This window comes from Protomyctophum bolini (genome assembly GCF_963924005.1).
Source record: "Protomyctophum bolini genome assembly, chromosome: 23".
NCBI lineage: Eukaryota > Metazoa > Chordata > Actinopteri > Myctophiformes > Myctophidae > Protomyctophum > Protomyctophum bolini.
The window spans coordinates 27,513,209-27,537,862 of NC_137884.1; the positions used below are offsets into that span (position 1 = coordinate 27,513,209).

Below are 24,654 nucleotides of genomic sequence, written 5' to 3' on the forward strand. Positions count from 1 at the left end.
TGCTCCCGTGCTTGCGGTTAGGGTTATATTTCATTGGCCCGTTTGACTGTCAAGGGTTCAGCCTCCAGGAAGAAACCCTAAATACAAAGTTAATACACCGTTGCACATAAAAGCGACTCCAGGGTGTCTAATGAAGTATACTGTCGCCTCATAGACACGTGAAAAACTGGAAAAATACAATAATTGTGGCACTTTAAAACACAAAAAAATCGTGGGCTAAAAATGATTAACAAAAATAAAAAGTCTCTCTAGAAGCGAGGTATTTATAGGCTACTTTACTTGAGAATTTCCAACTTCTACTCCATTACATCTCAGAGGCAAATATTGTACTTTTGTACTACTACATTTATTTGAAAACTTGAGTTATAGTTACTTTGATGATTATAACAAAACATACATTAACCACTTATACATTTTGGACATTTGAAAATAGCATATACTGTGAATACCTACTGTACAAGCTCACAATGCGTCGCAATGCGATGCAGAGCTGCGGGCTTGCAGATCTGCAATTATGTATACATTTGAAAACCTTGAAATGCGACATTCTGCATATACTGAGTGAGTACTATTCTTTTGGTACTTTAAGTGCATTTTTATGCCAATACTTTTGTACTTTTACTGGAGTCAATTTTGGATTCCCGGACGTTTTACTTCTCTCTAGTCTATAGGCCGTCCTCAGACCAGCCTTCCATCGTCACTTCCAGTCATTTACTTGCTTTTTTTTCTTTGTTTTACAATTGAGTACTTTTTTTCCACTACTGAGAATGTGCAGGCTTGGTGGTGGTGGTGGGGGTGGTGGGGGGGGTCTGTTGAGGGGCATGGGGGGGGTGGGGGGGGGTCTGTTGAGGAGCATATGGGGGGGGGGGGGGGGGTCTGTTGAGGGGCATGAGGGGGGTGGGGGGGGGTCTGTTGAGGGGCCTGTCCAGCTCATCAATCAGGGCGGACGGAGTGTCTGTGTTCTCCTGTATAGCGCTCCGCAGGCTGGCCCTCAGGGGCCTTCAGGGCGTGGCAGGCAGGCAGGCATGGGGAGAGAGAGAGAGAGGGGCTCTGAACAGGACTGTACTCACCTCCGCTAATGATAGGGCCCACTGTATGGGCCCCCCCCTCCCCCCCACTGTACTCAGTATAAATCATTCTGACCCCATAAACACCACCGCTCCACCGCGCACACGCGCATATCCATCAAGCATTATATACGCACGTTTGTGCGACATGTGCATGTATGTACACACACCGTCGGCTTAAGCACACACGCATGCGCGTGCGTGCGTGCACAGACAAACACACGCGAGCGCACGCACGCACACACACTCCCAGCCAGAGTGGAAGGCAGAAGCGGGGCCGTCTGGCCCACAGCACCCATCACATCACATCAGACAAGTTGCCAGAGATGATGGAGTGTCTCTGCTTCCAGGGGTTTAGTGTGAACCCGGTGTTTTGTACCTGTATGTGTGCAGAGAGAGAGCAGAGAGTGGAACCTCAGGCCTCGTTGCTTCCAATGATTGATATTGTCTATACTGTATATAATGGTTTAGTTTAGACCGAAAGGGACTTCAATGATTTTCAGACCAAGGTCCCCAATTAGCTGAGAGAGAGAGAGAGAGAGAGAGAGATAGAGAGAGAGAGAGAGAGAGAGAGAGAGATGAAGCAGTTACTACATATTGTATAAAATTGTGTTGCAGATAATCAATAGATTTGTGTTGGACAGCAGCTGTCATGGTGTAGCGTTGGGTTGGATTCATGTTAAGGTGTATTTTTACTTATAGACAGTTGACCACTTAAAACCTCAATTGGTATTGCCTTTTTGTACTTTTTGGTCTGCTCTATTTCCCTCCTATGCCAAACCGGTATAGGCAATCTACAGTTTCAAAAGTGAATTTGTAGTTCTGCTGTTTCCTTCCGATGTTGAAATGTGCCCCTCAGAATAGGACTCTCATAGTCCATCATCAACATGGATTCACTGACGCTTGAATCTTAACATTTTTGAGAAAAACCCATGTCTCTATATGTCAGTGGTGCTCAACCTTTTTCATGTCAAGGACCCCCAGAATTATCTCTATTGGGCCACGGAGGTTATCACCTATTAATATCTGCCAAGGTCTTATTTAACTTCTTTTGTATCAGTCCTAGACTGCCAACAACGTGTTTAACATGGGTGGGTAATGGCTGATAATGGCTGGTGGGCCTTGATGGGGTCGTAATGGCTGATTTCAGACTCGGTTGCATGCTGAAAATAGCCGATCTACCAGCTCACAACTGCGACGAGTTGTGAGCTTGCAGATCTTCTATTTCAGACTTCAGAGTGCAACACCCGAGCGCAACCAAACATAAAATGACTTGTCTTTTAGCTCTATACTGGATCTCTTCTCCACTATAGTTCTCTCCCTAACATTTTAGTCTGGTTTTTATTTGTTGACCAAATTGTCATTACATTTAGTTTTTTATTATTATTTATTTATTTTATCTCACGATTTTGTAACCCATTTTTCACCCCTGTGTCAATCATCTAATGTGATCCTGGGCTCTCCGCCAACCTAGTCCCCATATATGGGGGACAAGGGGAGACCAACCTAGTCCCCATATATGGGGGACAAGGGGAGAGCAACGGACTTGAACTCATGCTTCCTTCATGCCTGAGTGTCCAAGTTGCTCCTTTACACCTGACAGGGGGGAGTTTCCCTGGTTGGACGTATAGCGCGTGGAAGGAACACGTTATTCCAACCAGTTCCTTTCCCCTCCATCAGGCGCCCCGGCTGGCCAGGGGGAGGCAGTTTCATTATATTTAGTTTTAGTCATCATAGCTTAGTTTTTAATTCGTTTTCGTCAGTAAAGAAAAAGCAATCGACGGGCATTTTCTGGTCGACAAAATCAACAGTGCTCTGAAAAAGCAGATCAAAGACGCGTATCTCTGACCTAATCTAGTGCATACATGTATTTGTACCTAATCTGCTCAAAGCAATGAGCAAACTCAGGGTGAGTTCCTCAGGTGTTGCTGTTGACATAAAAACTATAAAACAACTATCAATGTCAGTATAGAGATTTCCTCATTAGATGGAGTTTTATTGAATTCCCCTTCAATAAACACGAGACAACGTGGAGTTTCAGCCGAGTCAGCGGCTCAGCGCCTCTCGGAGCCCAAAGTGTGAGCTGAACTTTTGCTAAAGCAAACAGCAGCTCTGCAGGTGAGCTAGAGTTACCGTTTAGGGCCTGTTTGTCTTGGGATTAGCTCGGGCGATATATTCACGAGTCCGAGCAAACCTTAATCTGCCTCGTGTACAAGAATAGGTTTCTGGAGGAGGAAAAATATACACCTTGGTACTTAAGCCATTCTGACCTGAGATCAGATTCATACGAGGTTTCCACTGGACACACACTGGTCTGATGAACCCATTCTGACCTGAGATCAGATTCTAAAAATGTCAGTCGTTCTTCTATTTTTCAACATCTAAAGCATAACATGATGCTAAGACCAAAACGGGTTCCCGTTCAGAATGGGTTAAGTGTTCCAGGCACCTGGCTTCATCTTTACCCCACACTGAACCTTCACCTGTCTTTCTTTTTTGCAAAATTAACATTTTCTTGTCACCTTTTCTTTGGAAACAGGAACTACTGTACCTGCTGACTGTCGATCGAGTTCCACCAAAATGTCATCCATGATAACATTGTTTTTGTTTTCAGTCGTGAAAATAATAAATAATTATATGACTTGCATATTATTAACCTTATTTCTTTTTTTTAATGTTTTGTCTTGCATCCTTTTCTTTTTTTTCATTCAAAAACTTTCTGCAATCTCACGTGATTACTCCTTGAAAAGTGCACAGCGTCGTTGTGTCTGGAGTGACGTTGTCGTGCGTTTGGTTTTGTGTTTGGAGAAAGCGAATAGACGTTACTGTACCCCCTTTTTGTATGTTATATTGATATTGTATCTTATTGTACCTTATCGTATCTCCCTGTGCATGGATGGAGCTTTTTTCCCCAAACCCACCAAATATCACCATTGTTGTTTTCTCTCTCATTTTAACAATTTAATTTTTTTATGTTGAAGGAGGAATTTGTTAGTCTGTTTCCTTCACCTCATCTCTGTTTGTATCCCTGTCGTGCTGTGTGTGTGTGGCGTTGTTGTTATGTGTGTGTGTGTGCGTGTGTGTGTGTGTGTGTGTGTGTGTGTGTGTGTGTGTGTGTGTGTGTGCGCGTGCGTGCACGTGTGTTTGCGTGTGCGTTCAGAGACCTGTGCAGTAAACAATGGAGGCTGTGACAGGACCTGTAAAGATACGGCCACCGGGGTGCGCTGTAGCTGCCCTGTGGGATTCACCCTGCAACCTGATGGGAAGACCTGCAAAGGTCAGTCAGCATACGTGTGTGTTCGTGTGCGTGTGTGCGTGTGTGCGTGCGTGTGCGTGTGTGTGTGCGTGCCTGCGTTCATTCCTGTGTCTACATTTCTATATCCGCAACGCTGCAACGTGTGTGCACATGCATGGACGATGTGAGTGCGTAGCTGCGTGCATGCGGTGCACGTGCACGCCGGTGCACGTGCACTATATGGAGACTCGCAGAAGCTCTTCAGATGTAAAGCAGCGTTGTTTATGTTGTTGTTGTTGTTGTTGTTGCCATAGCGGTCAGCGGTGCGCGCTGGTTGTTCACCGTGTTTGGGAGGAGCATAGAGTTATATATATGAATAGAGAAGACACCTGAATTCTCCTTCCATCCACTTGCATTAAGTTGCTCAAAAAAGCGCATGAGGCGATTTCACTCCTCCTTCCGTGCAGGAACAGAGTGCATTCTGGGATGGATTTGCCTCAAACACATGAACGTATGAAACATTCGTTCACGTGTCATGGCCTCAATCACATGAACGTTGCGCAATGATAGTCAACGGAGCAGCGCTGGCTCGAGCTGCAATGACAAATTCGGCCACTATGTCCATTTGGCCTCAGGGTTTCCTCTGGGTGCCTTCTCTATTGTATATATACTCTAAGGGGAGGAGGTGGTCCGGGGCCGGTATGAGTGGTATCCCCCCCCCCCCCCCCCCCCCCCCCCCCCTGCCACCGGTCGTTGTTGTTGGCGGAGGGAGGAGGAGAGGAGGATGAGGAAAGCCTCCTCCTCTAGATGTTTTAACTGGGACCGCCATGTTCAAAGGGTTAGGGGGACGAGGAGCCGCCATGGAAATGAGTGGTCACGTGACAGCTGCGGATTGTAGCTACTGTATACATTGGCGTGTTGAGCCTGTGAGACAACCATGATACTGCTGTGTGTGTGTGTGTGTGTGTGTGTGTGTGTGTGTGTGTGTGTGTGTGTGTGTGTGTGTGTGTGTGTGTGTGTGTGTGTGTGTGTGTGTGTGTGTGTGTGTGTGTGTGTGTGTGTGTGTGTGTGTGTGTGTGTGTGTGTGTGTGTGTGTGTGTGTGTGTGTGTGTGTGTGTCAGCACGTGTGAGAGTGGGTGCATGCATGCGCCCATGTGCCGTGCCGGGGTGTGTGTGTGTGTGTGTGTGTGTGTGTGTGTGCGTTTGTGAATGGAGTGTCAGGCAGTGTGAGAATGTGGCGTGTAGGTGTGTGATGTGAAATCCTGGAGCCAGAGCTGTCTCTGGCCTGGCTGGCAGACGACACGTCTGCAAACTCTGAGCTGTTTGAACAGAGAGAGGCCCACCGCCCGCCTGTACCTCCTCCGCCACTGTCTCTCTCTCTCTCTCTCTCTCTCTCTCTCTCTTGCTACACACACACACACACACACACACAGACACAGAAAGAGCGCCACCCAGCTGTGGAGCCAGACTGAGGGTGTTATTTTGTGACTGCAGATTCTTTTAGCACAAGGTTGAAAAAGTCCCATAATACTCCCACACCTGACTGTCTCAGGACGGTATATTATATTTATTAATACTCCCACACCTGACTGTCTCAGAATGATATATTATATTTATATGCTATTATTATATACTATTTTTCCCATAGGCTTTTCTTAAAGTATTTATTTAAAGACGGTTACGCCGCGGACAAAGCCAACTCGGATCGTGACCAAATCATGACAATGAACACAATGTTTTGGGTCCGATCAAATAATTTACAAGAAGAAAAACCAAACAAATAGTGTTGTGTCTCCTGCCTTTATTTTCTTCTTTCTAATGATTTGATCGGCCCCAAAAATATTGTGTTCATTGTCATGATTTGTCACGATCCGAGTTGGCTTTGTCCGCGGCGTAACCGTCTTTAAAGGTAGAGTAAGTGATTTCACTTAATTCAAATATCACTTATTTTTTTGTTTTGTTGTGATAATCCTCTCTACTATAGAGTGTGCTGACCATATAAGGAGTTCCTCCCTGTCCCCAGTTAACCCCTGGGGGTCAAACAACCTTAGGTTTCGTTTTTGACTCTCTATCCTGATTGGACGAAGGCTTAGGACCCACAGCCAAAAACGAAACCTAAGGTTTTTTGAGTGAAATCACTTACTCTACCTTTAAATAAATACTTTAAGAAAAGCCTATATGGACAAAATGCATTGGGTTTCATTTCCTGGGCCACTCGTCGTTCTGAAAGGGGGTGAGGGACTGCGACGCTCTATACTGCTGGGGGCCTGTGGAAGTGTAACAGTCCGGAATGGTTCTGACCCGTTGGGTCACAACACCTTGGCGGCTTGTTTTGGGCCGCCGCAAGGCTCTGATGTCATGTTCAAGCCCGGCAGCCTGTTGTGTGAACACTGTGTTCAGCCTGTGTGAACAACTTCCACTCTGTCTCCCTATCGCTTGATTTGTGGCCGTGACATGACCGAAAGTAAAAAAAAAAAAACTCAAAGTTTCCTTTTGAGTGGAGAGGGGGAAGATGGATGGATAGTCGCGCTGCAGTCCGGCTGTGGTGCCACGCCCAGATAATTTAGGCTGTACTCAACCCCCGTCGCCCCCACAGTCCCCTCGGGGGCTGCATGGGGGAGGGGAGGGGCCTGTAGCCCCTCTGTGATATGAGGAGAGCTGAGAGAGACGGTGCAAAAGGGGGGACACACATCCATCAGTGTCTGTCACGTCAACCTCCTGCCATGCAGGAAAACACAGTGTAAAGATCCGTCGGAAAAAACACTCTCAGCAACAGCACACAGTGGCTAATCGATATTATGCCAAGTCAGTGTGTGCATGTGTGCGTGAGCCGTGTTGCGTGCCCGCGGTGGCGTGCGTGTGTTATCGGCGCAGGCAGTGCGATGTGAACGTGAATACAGTAGTGAATACAGTAATACACACAGACAGATTACAGACTGTACTTTGTGGTGTACTCAACATAGTAGTTAGTGGCAAACGTAAGTGGCGTTCTGTGAGGTGGTCTCGTCTAATGTACCTCTAAAGGGCTTTGATAGAGAAGACAATCACCTCTCCCTCACTCCCTATCCTACTGTATATCTCTCCACTGTACTGTACTGTATCTCTCTCTCTCTCTCTCTCTCTCTCTCTCTCTCTCTCTCTCTCTCTGTCAGCGGACATGTCCCGTCCCGTCTCGTCCTAAGATAATCATTTCAATATAAACTATGTCGGGCATGTTTTCAAACCCCCACCGCTCTGATAAACTAAACGCCCTCTCGTCTGCGCTGACAGATGAAAGGGACGCTTCAGCCTCTGATGATGACAGACGCACCGACGCGCACGCAGGAGGAGGGCGAGAGAGAGAGAGAGAGAGGTGGGGAGAGAGAGAGAGAGAGAGAGGTGGAGGGCAAGAGAGAGAGAGAGGAGGGAGAAAATAAGTAATTGTGAACAGTTTCCAGATGTTTGATTAGAAGGTGCATGTCGGGGAGGTGGATGAGTTATGCGTGTCTGTGTGTGTGTGTGTGTGTGTGTGTGTGTGTGTGTGTGTGTGTGTGCGCGACTGTGTGTGTGTGTGTGTGTGTGTGTGTGTGTGTGTGTGTGTGTGTGTGTGCGACTGTGTGTGTGTGTGTGTGTGTGTGTGTGTGCGACTGTGTGCACATTACATTACACGTGGGTCCATGCCTCCATTCTTCTCGTGCACTAGGATTGGGTGACATTAGTGCGTGCGTCGTGCACACACACCTGCCCCCAACGACGTTGGTGCGTAAACGTGCGTGTGTGACTTTGCAGTAGATTTTGCGTGTCATGGTCGTTCCCTTTTAGACAACATGTCCTCACTGGCCTGCATTCCTCCGTTACCTGAAAAGGCCTGAACATGCACACGCGCACGCACGCACGCACGCACGCAGATACACACACACACACATACACGTTCACTCTGATCGTATATACTATATAGAATGCATCCCGTGACCAATGACAGCGCAGCATCCAATTCCTGGCACCGGGAAACCGACCAGGCATCGGATGGGATGAACTGGACTGGACTGCACTTGTTGCATTACATTCACCCATTCACACACACACATTCATACACCCGATGGCAGAGGAAACCGTGCAAGGCACCAACCAGCACATCGGGGTTCAGCAATTTGGGGTTCAGAGTCGTCTTGCTCAAGGACACTTGGACACTAGCCTGAGCTATCGTGTTAAGTTTCTGGTCTATAGGGGTGGGTCGCGGCTGAGATTTGTTGCGCACGCCCTGATTGGATCTCATCGATCTGTCCATCACCCCCGGCCCCTCCTCTCCCCCCTAGTGCAGTGCTAGGTCACATCATTTGGAGCGACGCCCACCCGGAAGGGTTGACTCCCACTTCTAGACCAGAGCGGCCAATGTGTTCCTCCAGGCTTTCATTTTTCGCGCAGACGAAATGAAAGCCTGGGTATCGAGGCTACTTGGACACTAACTCTGGGGGGGAGCCCACCACAGGGATCGAACCGGGGACCTCTTCATGGTTCCTATTTGGCGGCTTTAATACCGACCACTCTTACCCGTTGAGCCACTGCCGCCCCCAAAGTGGTTAAATAAATCCCAGTAAGGGTTTCTGCTGCATAGCAGAGAGAGACAAGCCTCTCTCTGCTCCCTCCCCCGGGCCTCGACCCTCTCAGTGTTAACCCACGCCAGGCCCTCTAATCCTCTCATAACACGCCGGTCGCCATCAACCCTCCGACAGGGCCGAGCAGCGCAGCACGGCAGAACCACTCTCTGCTCGGGCCAGAGCCCAGAACCCCCCCCCCGGGCCCGGGATTACCGGCTGTTTTATTGTTGTGTAAAAACGTCCAGTTTCTCTTGGCCCGCGCGCGTCCAGCGGGGCCCTTTTTTGTTATGAGACGCAGTCCAGCTTTTCGGGGATAAAGCAAATAGAGCCAGCGTCGCTTAATTCCCTGACAAATACATGCCGCCTCTCGGCCTGACGTCCGTCCGTCTGGCCGTTCAGGGGTTCGGTCGGCAGCAGCTCTCTCTTTTTATTCTTTTCCTTTCTCTTTTTTCCATAAAAAAACTAGATCCCTCCTCCCCACCACTAAGTCACGATTATTTATACAGGTTTTGAGTTTCCGCAAATGTATTCCATTTAATTGCTTTTTTACTGCAAATATTTGCTATAAACACAGAGCTCCTCTCCGCTGTGTGCCCGGGAGAGCCTGGAGGAGGGAAGGGGAACGAAGCAAAAGCCCAACCTTTACAAGGAATGATCGGTGCACACTGAGCTGAGGTGGACTCCACGACACAGTGTCGTATCGTATGGTCCCTGGGTTTCTGTTGATGTGGACTGGACGACACAGTGTCGTACCGTAAGGTCCCTGGGTTTCTGTTGATGTGGACTGGACGACACAGTGTCGTACCGTATGGTCCCCGGGTTTCTGTTGATGTGGACTGGACGACACAGTGTCGTACCGTAAGGTCCCCAGGTTTCTGCTGATGTGGACTCGATACGACACAGTGTCGTACCGTAAGGTCCCCGGGTTTCTGTTGATGTGGACTCCACGACACAGTGTCGTACCGTATGGTCCCCGGGTTTCTGTTGATGTGGACTGGACGACACAGTGTCGTACCGTATGGATCCCGGGTTTCTGTTGATGTGGACCTGACGACACAGTGTCGTACCGTATGGCCCCTGGGTTTCTGTTGATGTGGATGTGACGACACAGTGTCGTACCGTATGGTCCCCGGGTTTCTGTTGATGTGGACTCCACGACACAGTGTCGTACCGTATGGTCCCCGGGTTTCTGTTGATGTGGACTGGACGACACAGTGTCGTATCGTATGGTCCCTGGGTTTCTGTTGATGTGGACTGGACGACACAGTGTCGTATCGTATGGTCCCTGGGTTTCTGCTGAGGTGGACTCCACGACACAGTGTCGTATCGTAAGGTCCCCGGGTTTCTGTTGATGTGGACTCTACGACACAGTGTCGTACCTTATGGCCCCCGGGTTTCTGTTGATGTGGACTGGACGACACAGTGTCGTACCTTATGGTCCCTGGGTTTCTGTTGATGTGGACTCCACGACACAGTGTCGTATCGTATGGTCCCCGGGTTTCTGTTGATGTGGACTCCACGACACAGTGTCGTACCGTAAGGTCCCCGGGTTTCTGTTGATGTGGACTCCACGACACAGTGTCGTACCGTATGGTCCCCGGGTTTCTGTTGATGTGGACTCTATGACACAGTGTCGTACCTTATGGTCCCTGGGTTTCTGTTGATGTGGACTGGACGACACAGTGTCGTACCGTATGGTCCCCGGGTTTCTGTTGATGTGGACTCTACGACACAGTGTCGTACCTTATGGTCCCTGGGTTTCTGTTGATGTGGACTCCATACGACACAGTGTCGTACCGTATGGCCCCCGGGTTTCTGTTGATGTGGACTGGACGACACAGTGTCGTACCGTATGGTCCCCGGGTTTCTGTTGATGTGGACTGGACGACACAGTGTCGTACCGTATGGTCCCCGGGTTTCTGTTGATGTGGACGTGACGACACAGTGTCGTATCGTATGGTCCCCGGGTTTCTGTTGATGTGGACGTGACGACACAGTGTCGTATCGTATGTCCCCGGGTTTCTGTTGATGTGGACGTGACGACACAGTGTCGTATCGTATGGCCCCCGGGTTTCTGTTGATGTGGACTCCACGACACAGTGTCGTACCGTAAGGTCCCCGGGTTTCTGTTGATGTGGACTCCACGACACAGTGTCGTACCGTAAGGTCCACGGGTTTCTGTTGATGTGGACCTGACGACACAGTGTCGTACCGTATGGTCCCCGGGTTTCTGTTGAGGTGGACTCCATACGACACAGTGTCGTATTTATGGTCCCCGGGTTTCTGTTGATGTGGACTGGACGACACAGTGTCGTATCGTATGTCCCCGGGTTTCTGTTGATGTGGACTCCACGACACAGTGTCGTATCGTATGGTCCCCGGGTTTCTGTTGATGTGGACTCCACGACACAGTGTCGTATCGTATGTCCCCGGGTTTCTGTTGATGTGGACTGGACGACACAGTGTCGTACCGTATGGTCCCCGGGCTTCTGTTGATGTGGACTGGACGACACAGTGTCGTACCGTAAGGTCCCTGGGTTTCTGTTGATGTGGACCGGACGACACAGTGTCGTACCGTATGGTCCCCGGGTTTCTGTTGATGTGGACCGGACGACACAGTGTCGTACCGTATGGTCCCCGGGTTTCTGTTGATGTGGACTCCATACGACACAGTGTCGTACCGTATGGTCCCCGGGTTTCTGTTGATGTGGACTCCACGACACAGTGTCGTACCGTATGGTCCCCGGGTTTCTGTTGATGTGGACTGGACGACACAGTGTCGTACCGTAAGGTCCCCGGGTTTCTGTTGATGTGGACTCCACGACACAGTGTCGTACCGTAAGGTCCCCGGGTTTCTGTTGATGTGGACTCCACGACACAGTGTCGTATCGTATGGTCCCCGGGTTTCTGTTGATGTGGACTTGACGACACAGTGTCGTATCGTATGGGCCCCGGGTTTCTGTTGATGTGGACTGGACGACACAGTGTCGTATTGATGACCCCCTGGCACCCCGGCAACCTTGCGCTTCACCCACTGGACACTGGGATGTCATCGGAGGTCAGGGGGTCAAGGCTCTGGACGCTGCAGAGATGTCATCGGAGGTCAGGGGGTCAAGGCTCTGGACGCTGCAGAGATGTCATCGGAGGTCAGGGGTCAAGGCTCTGTGACGCTGGGATGTCATCGGAGGTCAGGGGGTCAAGGCTCTGGACGCTGCAGGGATGTCATCGGAGGTCAGGGGGTCAAGGCTCGTCCACGCTGTTTTCAGTAGGCCGGCGGTGGTTTGTTTTCTCCACCGTGCTCTGGTTGACCGGCCGCTCTGGTCCTGCTGTTAATCTGCAGCCGAAGCCCCCCTGCGGCATCAGCCTGGTGTTGGGTTACTCCTTCTTCTTAACACAGCCTGAGGGGATCGCAGATAATCAGGCTTGTTTCCCTTGGACCTAGCGGAGTACGGCTGTGGTGCTTCTAACCCTCTCTCCTTTGGCTCTGTGCCTCGGCCGCGATGTGGGCTGGAAAACCTCGTATGTCCAAAACGGTTATACTTTTCGGGGGAAATGGAAAAGAGAAACCATGTGTTCCAATGTAGTAAAAATATTAGTTATTCGGGGGAAAATAGCAGATCTATATACTGTATAAGCTCACAATGAGTCACATTTGTCAACCTTTTCCCTGTTTCCTAGCCGTACAACAAAAATGTTGTGTCAAACCATGTGACCATCCATTGGAAATGCATTGGGAGCTTGCATAAGTCTCATACATCTAGAATGCATCAATGTTGTCTATGCTAGATTGAAAGGTGTGTGTGCGCCTAAAGTCTGTGTGCAGAATGGGCACACAGGCAGAGGGATAGAGCAGATTGTTCTGTATATACCGTGGTATACTGTAGTTCCAGCCCTTTTGTCAGCTCGTCATTACTGTCCATGTGTTAATTAGCAGCAGTGCCTTCGTTAAGGAGCGTTATAGGCAGGCCTGTGGCGGAGCAGATGCCTGGTTCATCTGGACGCAGAGTGCCTCCTTCTCATGACGCCACTCTTCTGTTCCGACGTCCACGTCTCAAACATGTCCTTCGTCACTGATATAATTATCATCCTTTATCGAATACAACCTCTTATGCTTTTCACACCTTTTCAGGCCTGTGTTTGTTTTTTTGGAGTGTCTGCTCTGCTCTCTCTCTCTCTCTCTCTCTCTCTCTCTCTCTCTCTCTCTCTCTCTGCTCTCTCTCTCTCTCTCTCTCTCTCTCTCTCTGCTTCTCTCTCTCTCTCTCTCTCTCTCTCTCTCTCTCTCTCTCCCCCCCCTGTCTCATTTGCAAACTCACGCGCTAGTTTATCATTTCAAGATGTGCGGGGGCTTAACCCATTCTGGGCGGGAACCCCATTTGGTGTTAGCATTATGTTATGCTTCAGCTATTGAAAAACAGCAGATCTACAAGCTCATAGCGCGCCACCGAGTGGCGCGCTACGAGCTTGTAGGTCTGCTATTTTTGAAAAATCGAAGAGCGACTGACATAGAAGACATTTTTATAGAATCTGATCTCAGGTCAGAATAAAAAACTATCAGGATGTAGAAGAATTTTTTTAGAATCTGATCTCGGGTCAGAATGGCTTAATGTATTTATTTAAGCTCAAAGCTTTTCTAAGGTCCATTAAAGATAATTATATACCCCGTTATTAGGCGCAGCCAGCCCCGCCCCCAGAGCGGCCGTTATAAGCGTGGGTAGAGAGAGAGAGAGAGGTGTGGCGGCTGTGCCAGTGTTTGCGGGCAGCCCAGAATAATTACCAATCTCTGTCTCTGTGTCTCTCTGTCTGTGTTGGGAAACACAGGGCTGGGCACTGTGGGCAGGCTCAGGGTGGTATGCTGTTTTCTAAAACGCAGACTTTTCGAGGGGTTTGTCGGGCATGGGGAAAAACAGGGATATCCCAGTATTTGCATGTTTTTGAGTGGTGCAACCACTCCAAAGAACAGCAATGTTCTGTGTTCACCTATGTGTTCACCTATGTGTCTATGAGCACCAGTATATGACTATTAGTACCAGTAGGGGCGCTGTTTGCCAGAAACAGAGAGAGGGATAGTGCTGCACTGTTGCCCGCTAATGAGAGAGAGAGAGAGAGAGACAGAGAGAAAGAGAGAGAGAGAGAAAAAATCACACGGGTGTGATTTTTTTTGTGCGTATGGCTCGGCTAGGCCTGTCACAATTATTAGATGATCGCCTAATCGCAAATTATTTGAGATAATCACAATTGTTTTTGCATAATCGTCAATCGTTTCCATGTTGACAAATTCCCATACATTTAAAAGATTTGTATTTATTTTTTGCAGAAATCGTAGATCAACTATTTCCGTTATTTTTATTTGGAATTTTTTGGAATGGAAAAAAAAAAACATTTATCATTAAATGTGTCAGTGACATAGATATATATATACTTTTATTTGTCACATCTGCCCTGAATGTGCAATTTGTGATTACGAAGCTTAAAAGGCAAACACAAAAACACCCAATTAATCGTCAGCTTCAATTTGTAACCATGACAGCCCTACGTACAGTATGTCTGTACTGTACCCCCCCCCCCCCCCCCCCCACCCTGCTATGATAACAATCAAAGACATTGAACTGGAAAACAACCATGAGATTGATTTGAAATCAGATTCAGAATGATGCCGTATACTGTAGGCACCCCTCCCCCCCCCCCCCCCCCTCCCACTGAAGGTTAGGGGTGGGACAAAGAATGTGTTTAAATGGATGAAGACAGAGGAGAGAGTGAAACGGTATCTGTGTGGGAGAGAGGTATGGTAATGTAGCATGCGTGCGTGGTGGTGCGTGCTTGCATGCGTGCGTGTGTGCGTGGTGTGCGTGCGTGTGCGTGCGTGGTGTGCGTGCGTGGCGTGCGTGGTGTGCGTGCTTGCGTGCGTGTGTGGTGTGCGTGGCGTGTGTGCAAATATCAGATGAGAGCACCAGCTTGCAGCAAGCGAGGGATAAGTAGTGTAAACTTCCAGATTAAATGCAGTGCTGAGCTGAGTTTCCTGACAGAACTTTGCTCTGCGCATGTCTGTGCCAAGCCAAGCGCAACACGCTTATTCTTCATGTCTGTGCCAAGCCAAGCGCAACACGCTTATTCTTCATGTCTGTGCCAAGCCAAGCGGGCCAAGCCAGTATGGATGGACCTCTAGCAGTCTGGGGCACTCCAGTCAACTAAGTATAAGGCTTAAGTCATTATTTTTTGCCCAGTGTGCGTGCCTGCGTGTACGTATGCACGTGTGTGTTTACATGTGTGTGTGTGTGTGTGTGTCGGTGTTGATTTTGACAGCAAACACCCCAGTGCTACCAAACATAACATGATAATCTTTCAGTTCAACTGGATCTCTTCTCTCTCAATCCACCAGGTTTTTCCACCTCTGCTTGTCTTTAGACTCACTCCCAGGGCTCAACGTCTTAGCTCTTAAATCCCCAGCAGTTTTCATCACTTAGTGCACCAATCAAAAAGGGCTTATCCAGTGTAATCTGTACTGTGGTACTCTTCTTCCCTCCTCCTGCTCTCCTCCTCTTCCCCCGTTCTGCCTTTCTTTCTCCTCCTCCTCCTCCTCTTCTCATCTTCAAACATTCCCCCACTCCACGTTTACCTCTTCCTTGCACCCAAAACAGCATATCTACAAGCTCATAGCGAGCTTGTAGATATGCTATTGTTCAATAGCTAAAGTGTAACATATAATGCTTTAAAAGTAAAACACCAAAATGGGTTTAAACTATAGCTCTGGGATTTTGGAGCTGTCGGAGCTCAAACCTATAGCTGCAGTATAGGCCTATATGTACAGTATACAGGCCCCTGTAGATGTGTCACAGAGACCATTGTTTTTGGGGAGCGTTCTACCCATTGCTAGCTATCTGAATACCAAAAAAGAAATGTCATTAAAAATTTGACATATTATTGCTTATAGCTGCTTTCATTAATTAATTCATTAATTCATTATAATTTGTACTAAGTAAAGCGAAAAGTTCCCTTCCACTTTCTTCTCACCCTATTCCGACTCATTCCATTTCCCCTCCACCGTATTCCTGCATCGTCTCCTCAGCCTGCCTGCGCTGGGATGCACCCATTCTGACCTGAGATCAGATTGACCTGAGATCAGCCCTCAGCCTGCCTGCGCTGGGATGCACCCATTCTGACCTGAGATCAGATTGACCTGAGATCAGCCCTCAGCCTGCCTGCGCTGGGATGCACCCATTCTGACCTGAGATCAGATTGCCCTGAGATCAGCCCTCAGCTGTGGCTTCAGAAGGAAACGGGCTGATGTGTTGTGTTGCTTCACGTCGGGGGAAAAGCTGAGATAACTCAATATGCATAGGACAATCCCAATGATGGAGTGTTTTCAGCTCTCTCTCTCTCTCTCTCTCTCTCTCTCTCTCTCTGGTTCTGCTCATCTCTCTCCCTATCTCTCTCTCTCTCTCTCCCTCTCTCTCTCTCTCTCTCTCTCTCTCTCTCTCTTTGGGTCTATGGCTACAGTTAAAGCCATTGTAGGCCTCATTAGTTCCAGGTAACCAGCTTGTCGTGGGATTAGACGCGGGTGAACAAAGCCCCAAAGCAGACTGATCTGTGCTGTCTATAGTGCTCACTATAGGGCCTTGTTTATCTCCCACACACACACACACACACACACACACACACACACACACACACACACACACACACACACACACACACACACGCACAGCACGCACGCACGCACGCACGACACCACACGCACGCACACACACACCGTATATTTGAGTATTGCAGTCAACAGTCAATTAATGCGTATATGATATGATTAGGTGGTTGTGTAAAAGTACATGATACGGGGTGTGTTTGTTTTGTGTCAAACTAAAACAACGTCGTAGTGCCAGTAACAGTACAGTGAGCAGAGTGTGTGTGTTGCGTGACAGAGACTGGCTCAGTCTCCACTAAACAACAACTGGCAGCCTGGCGTTGTGGTGAGGCCTGGTGTGGAAACTTGACAACTGTCTGTCGGCACCGCTGCCAACTCCGGCTGCCTCCTCTACACCAAGCACGCGAAGAAAGAGACGTTAACCCATTTAGGCTTGACATCGAGATTTAAAAGAAAATGTCTTCAAAATCCTGACAGTTTTCTGAAAAAAACGTATGTTTCTGTATCAGTGGTGGTGCTCAATTAGCTCAATATTCCATGTCAAGGACCCCAAAAAGTATATGTAATAAAACAGGGAACCCTTGTTGGTGTTTTAAGCATTATATGTCATGCTTTAGCTATTGAAAAATAGCAGATATACAAGCTCATAGCGCGCCACCGAGTGGCGCGCTACGAGCTTGTAGGTCTGCCATTTTTGATAAATCGTGAAAATGTGGCACAGAGTGAACTTTTTTAACTCAAACCTTTGCTTCTGGGAGATCCCTGGAACAACATAGCATTACATAACATTTTTTGGGTTCCTTGACATGAAATATTGAGCACCACTGATATAGAAACATATTTCAGGATTTAGAAGACGTTTTTTTTTTTTTTTTTTGTCAGGCCAAAATGTGTTAAAGGACAAGTGTGACCCGTGTGTGACCCCTGTGTGACCCGTGTGTGACCCCGTGCTTCTTCCTCTTCTGTCCGCAGACATCGACGAGTGTCTGGAGAACAACGGAGGCTGCGACCACTTCTGCCGGAACACCGTGGGCTCCTTCGAGTGCAGCTGCCAGAAGGGCCACAAGCTGCTGACCGACGAGCGCACGTGCCAAGGTCAGTGACAGTAGGTCAGGGTCAGTAACAGTAGATCAAGGTCAGTGACCACAGACCGCCAAGGTCAGTGACAGCAGAGCGCCGTCCGTCAGTCAGTCAGTCGTCAAAATGTCAGACACCGGCGAGGCCACTTTCCCACCGAAAAGACTTTGGTTCTATAGAACAGGCTTTAGGGTAGGTAGTTTATACCCTTACAAAAAACATGCAGTAATCCTGGTCTCTAAACTGCCTCCCCCTGGCCAGCCGGGGCGCCTGATGGAGGGGAAAGGAACTGGTTGGAATAACGTGTTCCTTCCACGCGCTATACGTCCAACCAGGGAAACTCCCCCCTGTCAGGTGTAAAGGAGCAACTTGGACACTCAGGCATGAAGGAAGCATGAGTTAAGTCCGTTGCTCTCCCCAGGTTGGCGGAGGGCGTGTAGAGCCCACATTAGATGATTGACACAGGGGTGAAAAATGGGTTACAAAATCGTGGGATAAAACGTTCTACATCTACTTTCACAGAACCAGTGCGTAAAAACCTGACTTGCATTTCCACCATGTTTAAAGCCGGACCGCTGTAACCGCTGTAGTGGTTCTGCGTGCCACGTTGTGAGCTTGTAGATCGACTATTTACACTATACTAAAAAAGGATCCGTTGGCCAACCCAACCCGCAACCCAATCTTGGGTCACGACCCGGTGTTTGGGAACCAGTGGCTTAATTAGTGGGTAATCAGTACTAGAGAAGGTCACCCCGTCCTGCCCAGTCAACGTGTTCAGGACAACGGCCCTAACAGAACCCCGAGGTCTCAACAGGACCGTCCTGAGCAGCCATTCTGAAACCTATAATTTCCCTCGCGGTATTACCGGTAATAATAAATGTCTGCCTTTTTATCATTTATCTCTTATTTATCCATTTGTATAAACTCTTGAGAAATGTACAAATGTATTCCAAACGGACCCTCTGAGTTTAATTCAGTTATACTGCCTTATATTGCTGACTCGCACACAACTAACCCCCGTCATGCGGGGCAGGTGATCGGGGTGAAGCCGGCCCGGGCCCGGCCCGTAGAACCGCCCGGTCTCCGCCGCAGAGCGCTGCTCGGAGGGATCGGTATGTGCTCGTCCTCGTTGCTTGTTGTTACAATGGATCTGACTTCCTCCACTGGGCGTGCGTATAGCGTACGTCTCCACGAGATGCCAGCGGCTTTTTGACTCTCCCGATACGATCTGTGGTTATGTTTGGATGAACCGAGGCAGGATTCCTTGGTTACAAGTCGCAGCAAGCGAGGAGAGCAGAGCACACAAACACCAAATGATTTTTTAGTAACAACAAAGCCCCCGGGCTGCTCCTGATCCCTGTACCAAAAACATCAACGTTTTGCGCGTGCGTGTGCGTGCGTGCGTGTGTGTGTGTCCATGCGTGTGCGCGTGCGTGTTTGTGTGTCCATGCGTGTGCATTTACATGTGTCATAATGTGTGTGTAAACAAGTTCCTCGCACACGATAATTAATTAACGTGCGTGTTGTAAAAAGATCGAAGCGATTGTTGCTCCGGAGAGTTTTGTAAACAGACGTCTTTGTTGTGGCCGCGCCTCGCCATCCTTCATCATGACAGCGTTGAGTGTTGTCGGAACCACATCTAGGTGAACGCCATCGCCTCCTCCTGTCACCCCCTTCGCCCACAGCCTCGTCTCGTGCCAGCCGGCGTGCCAAGTCTCTCCCTCGTTCTCTCTGGCGTCCTCAGTCGCTTCTTTATTTTTAGCTTTTAATATAATTTCTCTCTCTCTCTCTCTCTCTCCAGAGGGTACTGCACTGCATGCCAGTGTAGGAACATCTGCTGGGCTGAGAGGGAAAAGAGGGAAAAGAGAGAGAGTTATGGATAGAGAGAGGAAGAGGGGGAAGGAGAAAAAAAAGGAATGAAAGAAATACACAAAAGAATGACAGACAGAGAGAAATCTAATGAAAGAAGATACATGAAATAAAAGAATAAAGGTCTGCCCGTCAATGTCAAAACATCTCTTAAAACAGACAGAAGGTGTGTCTCAGCGTGCAGAAAAACCACATGCATGTCAATGTCATCCAAATGGAAAAAGGCGAACACCTTTTTGTTCAGGGCTTTTATTACTTTTCTTTTAGCTGCCCCGCACGGCTGTATATATAGGCTGGTTTATGTGCTCTCTCATCACTGTTTATGTAAGCCAGTGGTTCTGGACCAGGGCCCAGTTGGAAAGTGAAAGCATTCGCGGTCCAATTAAACCCCGTCTGACCACTTCACCCAAACAGCCTATCGGGTCGGACGGCTACCGGGTTTACGTTTTCAGACGGCTGTCACCGTGCTGATATTATCGCCTTTTGGTGTTTCAAAGCATTATGTTATATACTTTAGCTATTGAAAAATAGCAGATCTACAAGCTCCTATAACACGCCACTCGGTGAAAATCGTGAAAATGTGGCACAAATCTTTGAATATAATGTATTCTTTTTATTTATTTCGAAAATTACCATGACTTATTATTATTATTTTTACATATTTGTTTTTAAAGGAGAATTCAATGCTAGAAGGCTTTCTTACCTTCATTTGTAGTTGTTACGTTCCCACCAAAGAGGTCCAGGTGTTATTTTGTGCAAAAGCTCCTTATTGGCTATTTCCCCTACCATAAGCCCTCAATGAATTGCATTGAATTGAATGGGAATTGAATGGGGCTAATTATTTGGGGGGCACTCTTGCATTACTCTCGAGCGCCACCAGTGGGCCAATGCGGCCCACAAAGGTTGGGAACCCAGCGATGTTACTCTGTGGTCGTTGGCTGGCTTTTTACTCAGCCATACAAGTCCTGCAGTCCTCCCAGCCGTGGGACCGTGGACAGCTGCCTGGAGTATTTACCCAGCCAACATACAGGCCTTAACACATTCTGACCTGACGTTGAAATATAAAAAATGTCTTCTGAAAGATGTTTCTGTATCGGTGGTAAGGAAAGGTACAGTACTATGTTTACCCAGGGTAACTGGACTAAGCTCAAGAACTTGTTTACAGCCAGGCCCTTCTCATAGAACATTTCATGGTAGGGGTTCAATGCCTTGCCCAAGGGCACTTCAGCAGTGGTAATTTTAACGTGCCGGTCCGGGGATACGAACTAGCGACCTTTCCGATATCAAGACCGCTCCGCAAACCGCTCGGCCACCGCTGCCTCGGCCACTGGTGCTGGTGCTCCATATTTCATGTCAAGAACCCCAAAAATGATATGTAATTGGCCACCAACCCCCATCTGAAATTATGTTGTTCCAGGAACCCCCCAAAGCAAAGATTTGAGTTAAAAAAGTTCGCTCTGAGAGCTCTGCACCACATTTTCACGACTTTTCAAAAATAGCAGAAAATCTGCTATTTTTCAACAGCTAAAGCATAACATAATGCTTAAAACACCAAAAGGGGTTCCCGGCCAGAATGGGCTAACAACTTCCTCAGCATGACAAACTCCATTATAACAGGTTATATTTTTAGCTCCATGGAAAAGGGCCGAGCCTCAAACTGAAATAAACCAGGTGAGCCTCGCAGACGCTGGCCTGAATTCCTCATATAGTCTAATAATATTTGGATCCAGATGAATATAGATAAACACATAATGCGGTTGCACTCGCGGCATAAACACACGCTCTGCAGGTCACACATTAACGCACGCACGTGCACATAACACACACACACGCACGCGCCAACGCTGATGTAACCGTACGTCTAAACAACTTGGAGCCGGTGGAGTCAAGTGTTTCCGGATGAGTTCATTGAGAAAGAGCTCGCTCTTGTCCTAATTTAGTGCTGAAGTCCCGTGTGTGTGTGTGTGTGTGTGTGTGTGTGTGTGTGTGTGTGTGTGTGTGTGTGTGTGTGTGTGTGTGTGTGTGTGTGTGTGTGTGTGTGTGTGTGTGTGCGTGCGTGTGCGTCCGCAGGGGTGGAAAAAAGTACTCACTTTTTTTTTACTTAAGACAACCTTTGCGGTCCGATGGACTGGTTCCATTTGTACACTCTTAGAGGTACAGTCCCATAAGGGTCCATTTGGTTCCTATAACTATGATTCAGCTGGGGACCCCAAGGACCCCTGACCGGGGTCCGTGGACCCCATACTGTGAGAACCACTGTAATAATGTCTAGGGTTGGAGTGTTAAACCGTAACCCCCTCTCTCTCTCGTCTCCCTCTTCCGTCTCAGACATCGACGAGTGCTCGTTTGAGAAGACCTGCGACCACACCTGCATCAACTACGCCGGCAGCTTCGAGTGTGTCTGCCACAAGGGATACACCCTCTACGGGCTCACCCACTGTGGAGGTGAGTGTCTGTCTCACACACCTTACACCTCACCCACTGTGGAGGTGAGTGTCTGTCTCACACTATACACCCTGTACGGCCTGACTCACTGTGGAGGTGAGTGTCTGTCTCACACATACACCCTATACAGCCTGACTCACTGTGGAGGTGAGTGTCTGTCTCACACATCTTAAGGCCTATTCATAGTCTGGATTTTAGGTGGTGAGGTGACCACCGCTCCGGTGGTGAGCTGACCACCGGAGCTGAAATAACGTTGAGCGGTGGTGAGTAAAAACAGAGAGAAGGGCTGGAGCGGTGGCGGTGGTTTGCTCTTCACCGCGGCTCAGTGACGTCATGTTGTAGTTCGGTGGTCACCCCACCACCAAAAATCCAGACTATGTATGAGCCTTTACACCTCACACACTGTGGAGGTGAGTGTCTGTCTCACACCTTTCATCACGTTGATACTCGTTAATGCATCAAGGAAGGCAATTATGTTTGTGCAACTGTCACAAAGAGGTCTTCTATCTATAGAGATTAAGATTAATGCAGATTAAGATTAATGCATGTTGGCCCTTTTGGGGAAAACAAATTGTGGAACCCTGTCTTACACACTGTGGAGGTGAGTGTCTGTCTCACATCATCACATGCACACCCACATGCACGTGAGCGACATACTGTGTGTGTGTGTGTGTGTGTGTGTGTGTGTGTGTGTGTGTGTGTGTGTGTGTGTGTGTGTGTGTGTGTGTGTGTGTGTGTGTGTGTGTGTGTGTGTGTGTGTGTGTGTGTGTGTGTGTGTGTGTGTGTGTGTGTGTGTGTGTGTGTGTGTGTGTGTGTGTGTGTGTGCTTGTGAAGTGAGAGAGGAGGACACAGGTGTGCTTGTGTGCCATGCTGCATTGCTGCACATTTGCATACAGGTGATTAAGTGTGTGTGCGTGCGTGTTTGTGTGTAGGTGTGCTTGTGAATGCAGATGGCTGCTTCTGAAAGCTCTCACACACACACACACACACACACACACACACACACACACACACACACACACACACACACACACTCACACTCACACTCACACTCACGCACACACACACACGGTCAGGTTTAACGGTGTGGTTGTGTGTGTCTCTGGTCATTGTGTGTCTCAGACATTGACGAGTGCAGCATCAACAACGGCAGCTGTGAGTGCGGCTGCGTCAACACGCAGGGAGGCTACGAGTGTGTGTGTCCGCCGGGGCAGAAACTACACTGGAACAAGAAGGACTGCGTAGGTAAGCACCAAGCATGCGTGTGTGTGCGCACGTGTGTGTGTGTGTGTGTGTGTGTGTGCGTGTGCGCACGTGTGTGTGTGTGTGTGTGTGTGCATGTGCGTGTGCGTGTGTGTGTGTGTGTGTGTGTGTGTGTGTGTGTGTGTGTGTGTGTGTGTGTGTGTGTGTGTGTGTGTGTGTGTGTGTGTGTGTGTGTGTGTGTGTGTGTGTGTGTGTGTGTGTGTGCATGCATGTGTAAACAGAGCATTATATGATATTATATACTGTATATCTGTTGGGCAGAAACCTCTTATGTCCATATTATTATTTTTATTTTATTTTTTTACACGATTTTGTAACCCATTTTTCACCCCTGTGTCAATCATCTAATGTGATCCTGGGCTCTACACACCCTCCACCAACCTAGTCCCCATATATGGGGGACAAGGGGAGACCAACCTAGTCCCCATATATGGGGGACAAGGGGAGACCAACCTAGTCCCCATATATGGGGGACAAGGGGAGACCAACCTAGTCCCCATATATGGGGGACAAGGGGAGACCAACCTATAGTCCCCATATATGGGGGACAAGGGGAGAGCAACGGACTTGAACTCATGCTTCCTTCATGCCTGAGTGTCCAAGTTGCTTCTTTTACACCTGACAGGGGGGGAGTTTCCCTGGTTGGACGTAGCGCGTGGAAGGAACACGTTATTCCAACCAGTTCCTTATCTCCATTATTCTATAACTTGTAGTGTGTTTGTGCTCCTCAGAGGTGGTGAAGTGTCTGCCCAATGGGAAGCCGGCGCCTCGCGCCCAGCTCAGCTGCACCAAGAGCGCCGGAGTGGAGGTCTGCTCGCTGTCCTGCCCCTCCAACGCCCTGTTCCTCGCAGGTATACCACACACACACACACACAACGGTGGCCGAACGGTTTGCGGAGTGGTCTTGATATCGGAAGGTCGCTATAGTTCGTATCCCCGGACCGGCACGTTAAAATTACCACCGCTGAAGTGCCCTTGAGCAAGGCATTGAAATGTTCTATGAGCAGGGCCTGGCTGTAAACAAGTTCTTCCAGCTTAGTCCAGTTACCCTGCAGGGTAAACATAGTACCTTTCCTTTCCTTAGTCCAGTTACCCTGGGTAAACATAGTACCTTTCATTTCCTTAGTCCAGTTACCCTGGGTAAATATAGTACCTTTCCTTTCCTTAGTCCTGTTACCCTGGGTAAACATAGTACCTTTCCTTTTCTTACACACACACACACACACACACACACGCACACACACACACACACACACACACACACACACACACACACACACACACACACACACACACACACACACACACACACACACTGCTATCTGTATGTTTATCTATATCAACTAAATTGACCTTGGCATGTCTGTCTGTCTGTCTGTCTGTCTGTCTGTCTACACACTAAACAGTGTAAATAAATGATGCTACATGTCGTTGATAATATATAATAATAATAATAAATGATGCTACATGTCGTTGATAACATAT

The 24,654-nt window shown here is 48.5% G+C and overlaps 2 protein-coding genes across 5 annotated transcripts in view; one reads left to right on the forward strand and one right to left on the reverse strand.

Moving 5' to 3' along the window:
• The window catches only part of mpped1 (metallophosphoesterase domain containing 1), a gene marked incomplete at its 3' end in the record, with an annotated part of 325,357 nt that overhangs the window by 175,823 nt on the left and 124,880 nt on the right, over positions 1-24,654 (reverse strand). The window lies entirely within an intron of this gene.
• scube1 (signal peptide, CUB domain, EGF-like 1) overlaps positions 1-24,654 on the forward strand; it is a 150,247-nt gene that overhangs the window by 84,491 nt on the left and 41,102 nt on the right. For all 4 annotated transcript variants that reach the window (XM_080757807.1, XM_080757806.1, XM_080757808.1 and 1 more), the window contains 5 exons: positions 4,228-4,344; positions 17,488-17,610; positions 21,790-21,906; positions 23,029-23,151; positions 23,901-24,020. In XM_080757807.1, coding sequence (XP_080613933.1) covers positions 4,228-4,344; positions 17,488-17,610; positions 21,790-21,906; positions 23,029-23,151; positions 23,901-24,020 — 600 coding nt within the window. The remainder of the gene's footprint in view (positions 1-4,227; positions 4,345-17,487; positions 17,611-21,789; positions 21,907-23,028; positions 23,152-23,900; positions 24,021-24,654) is intronic.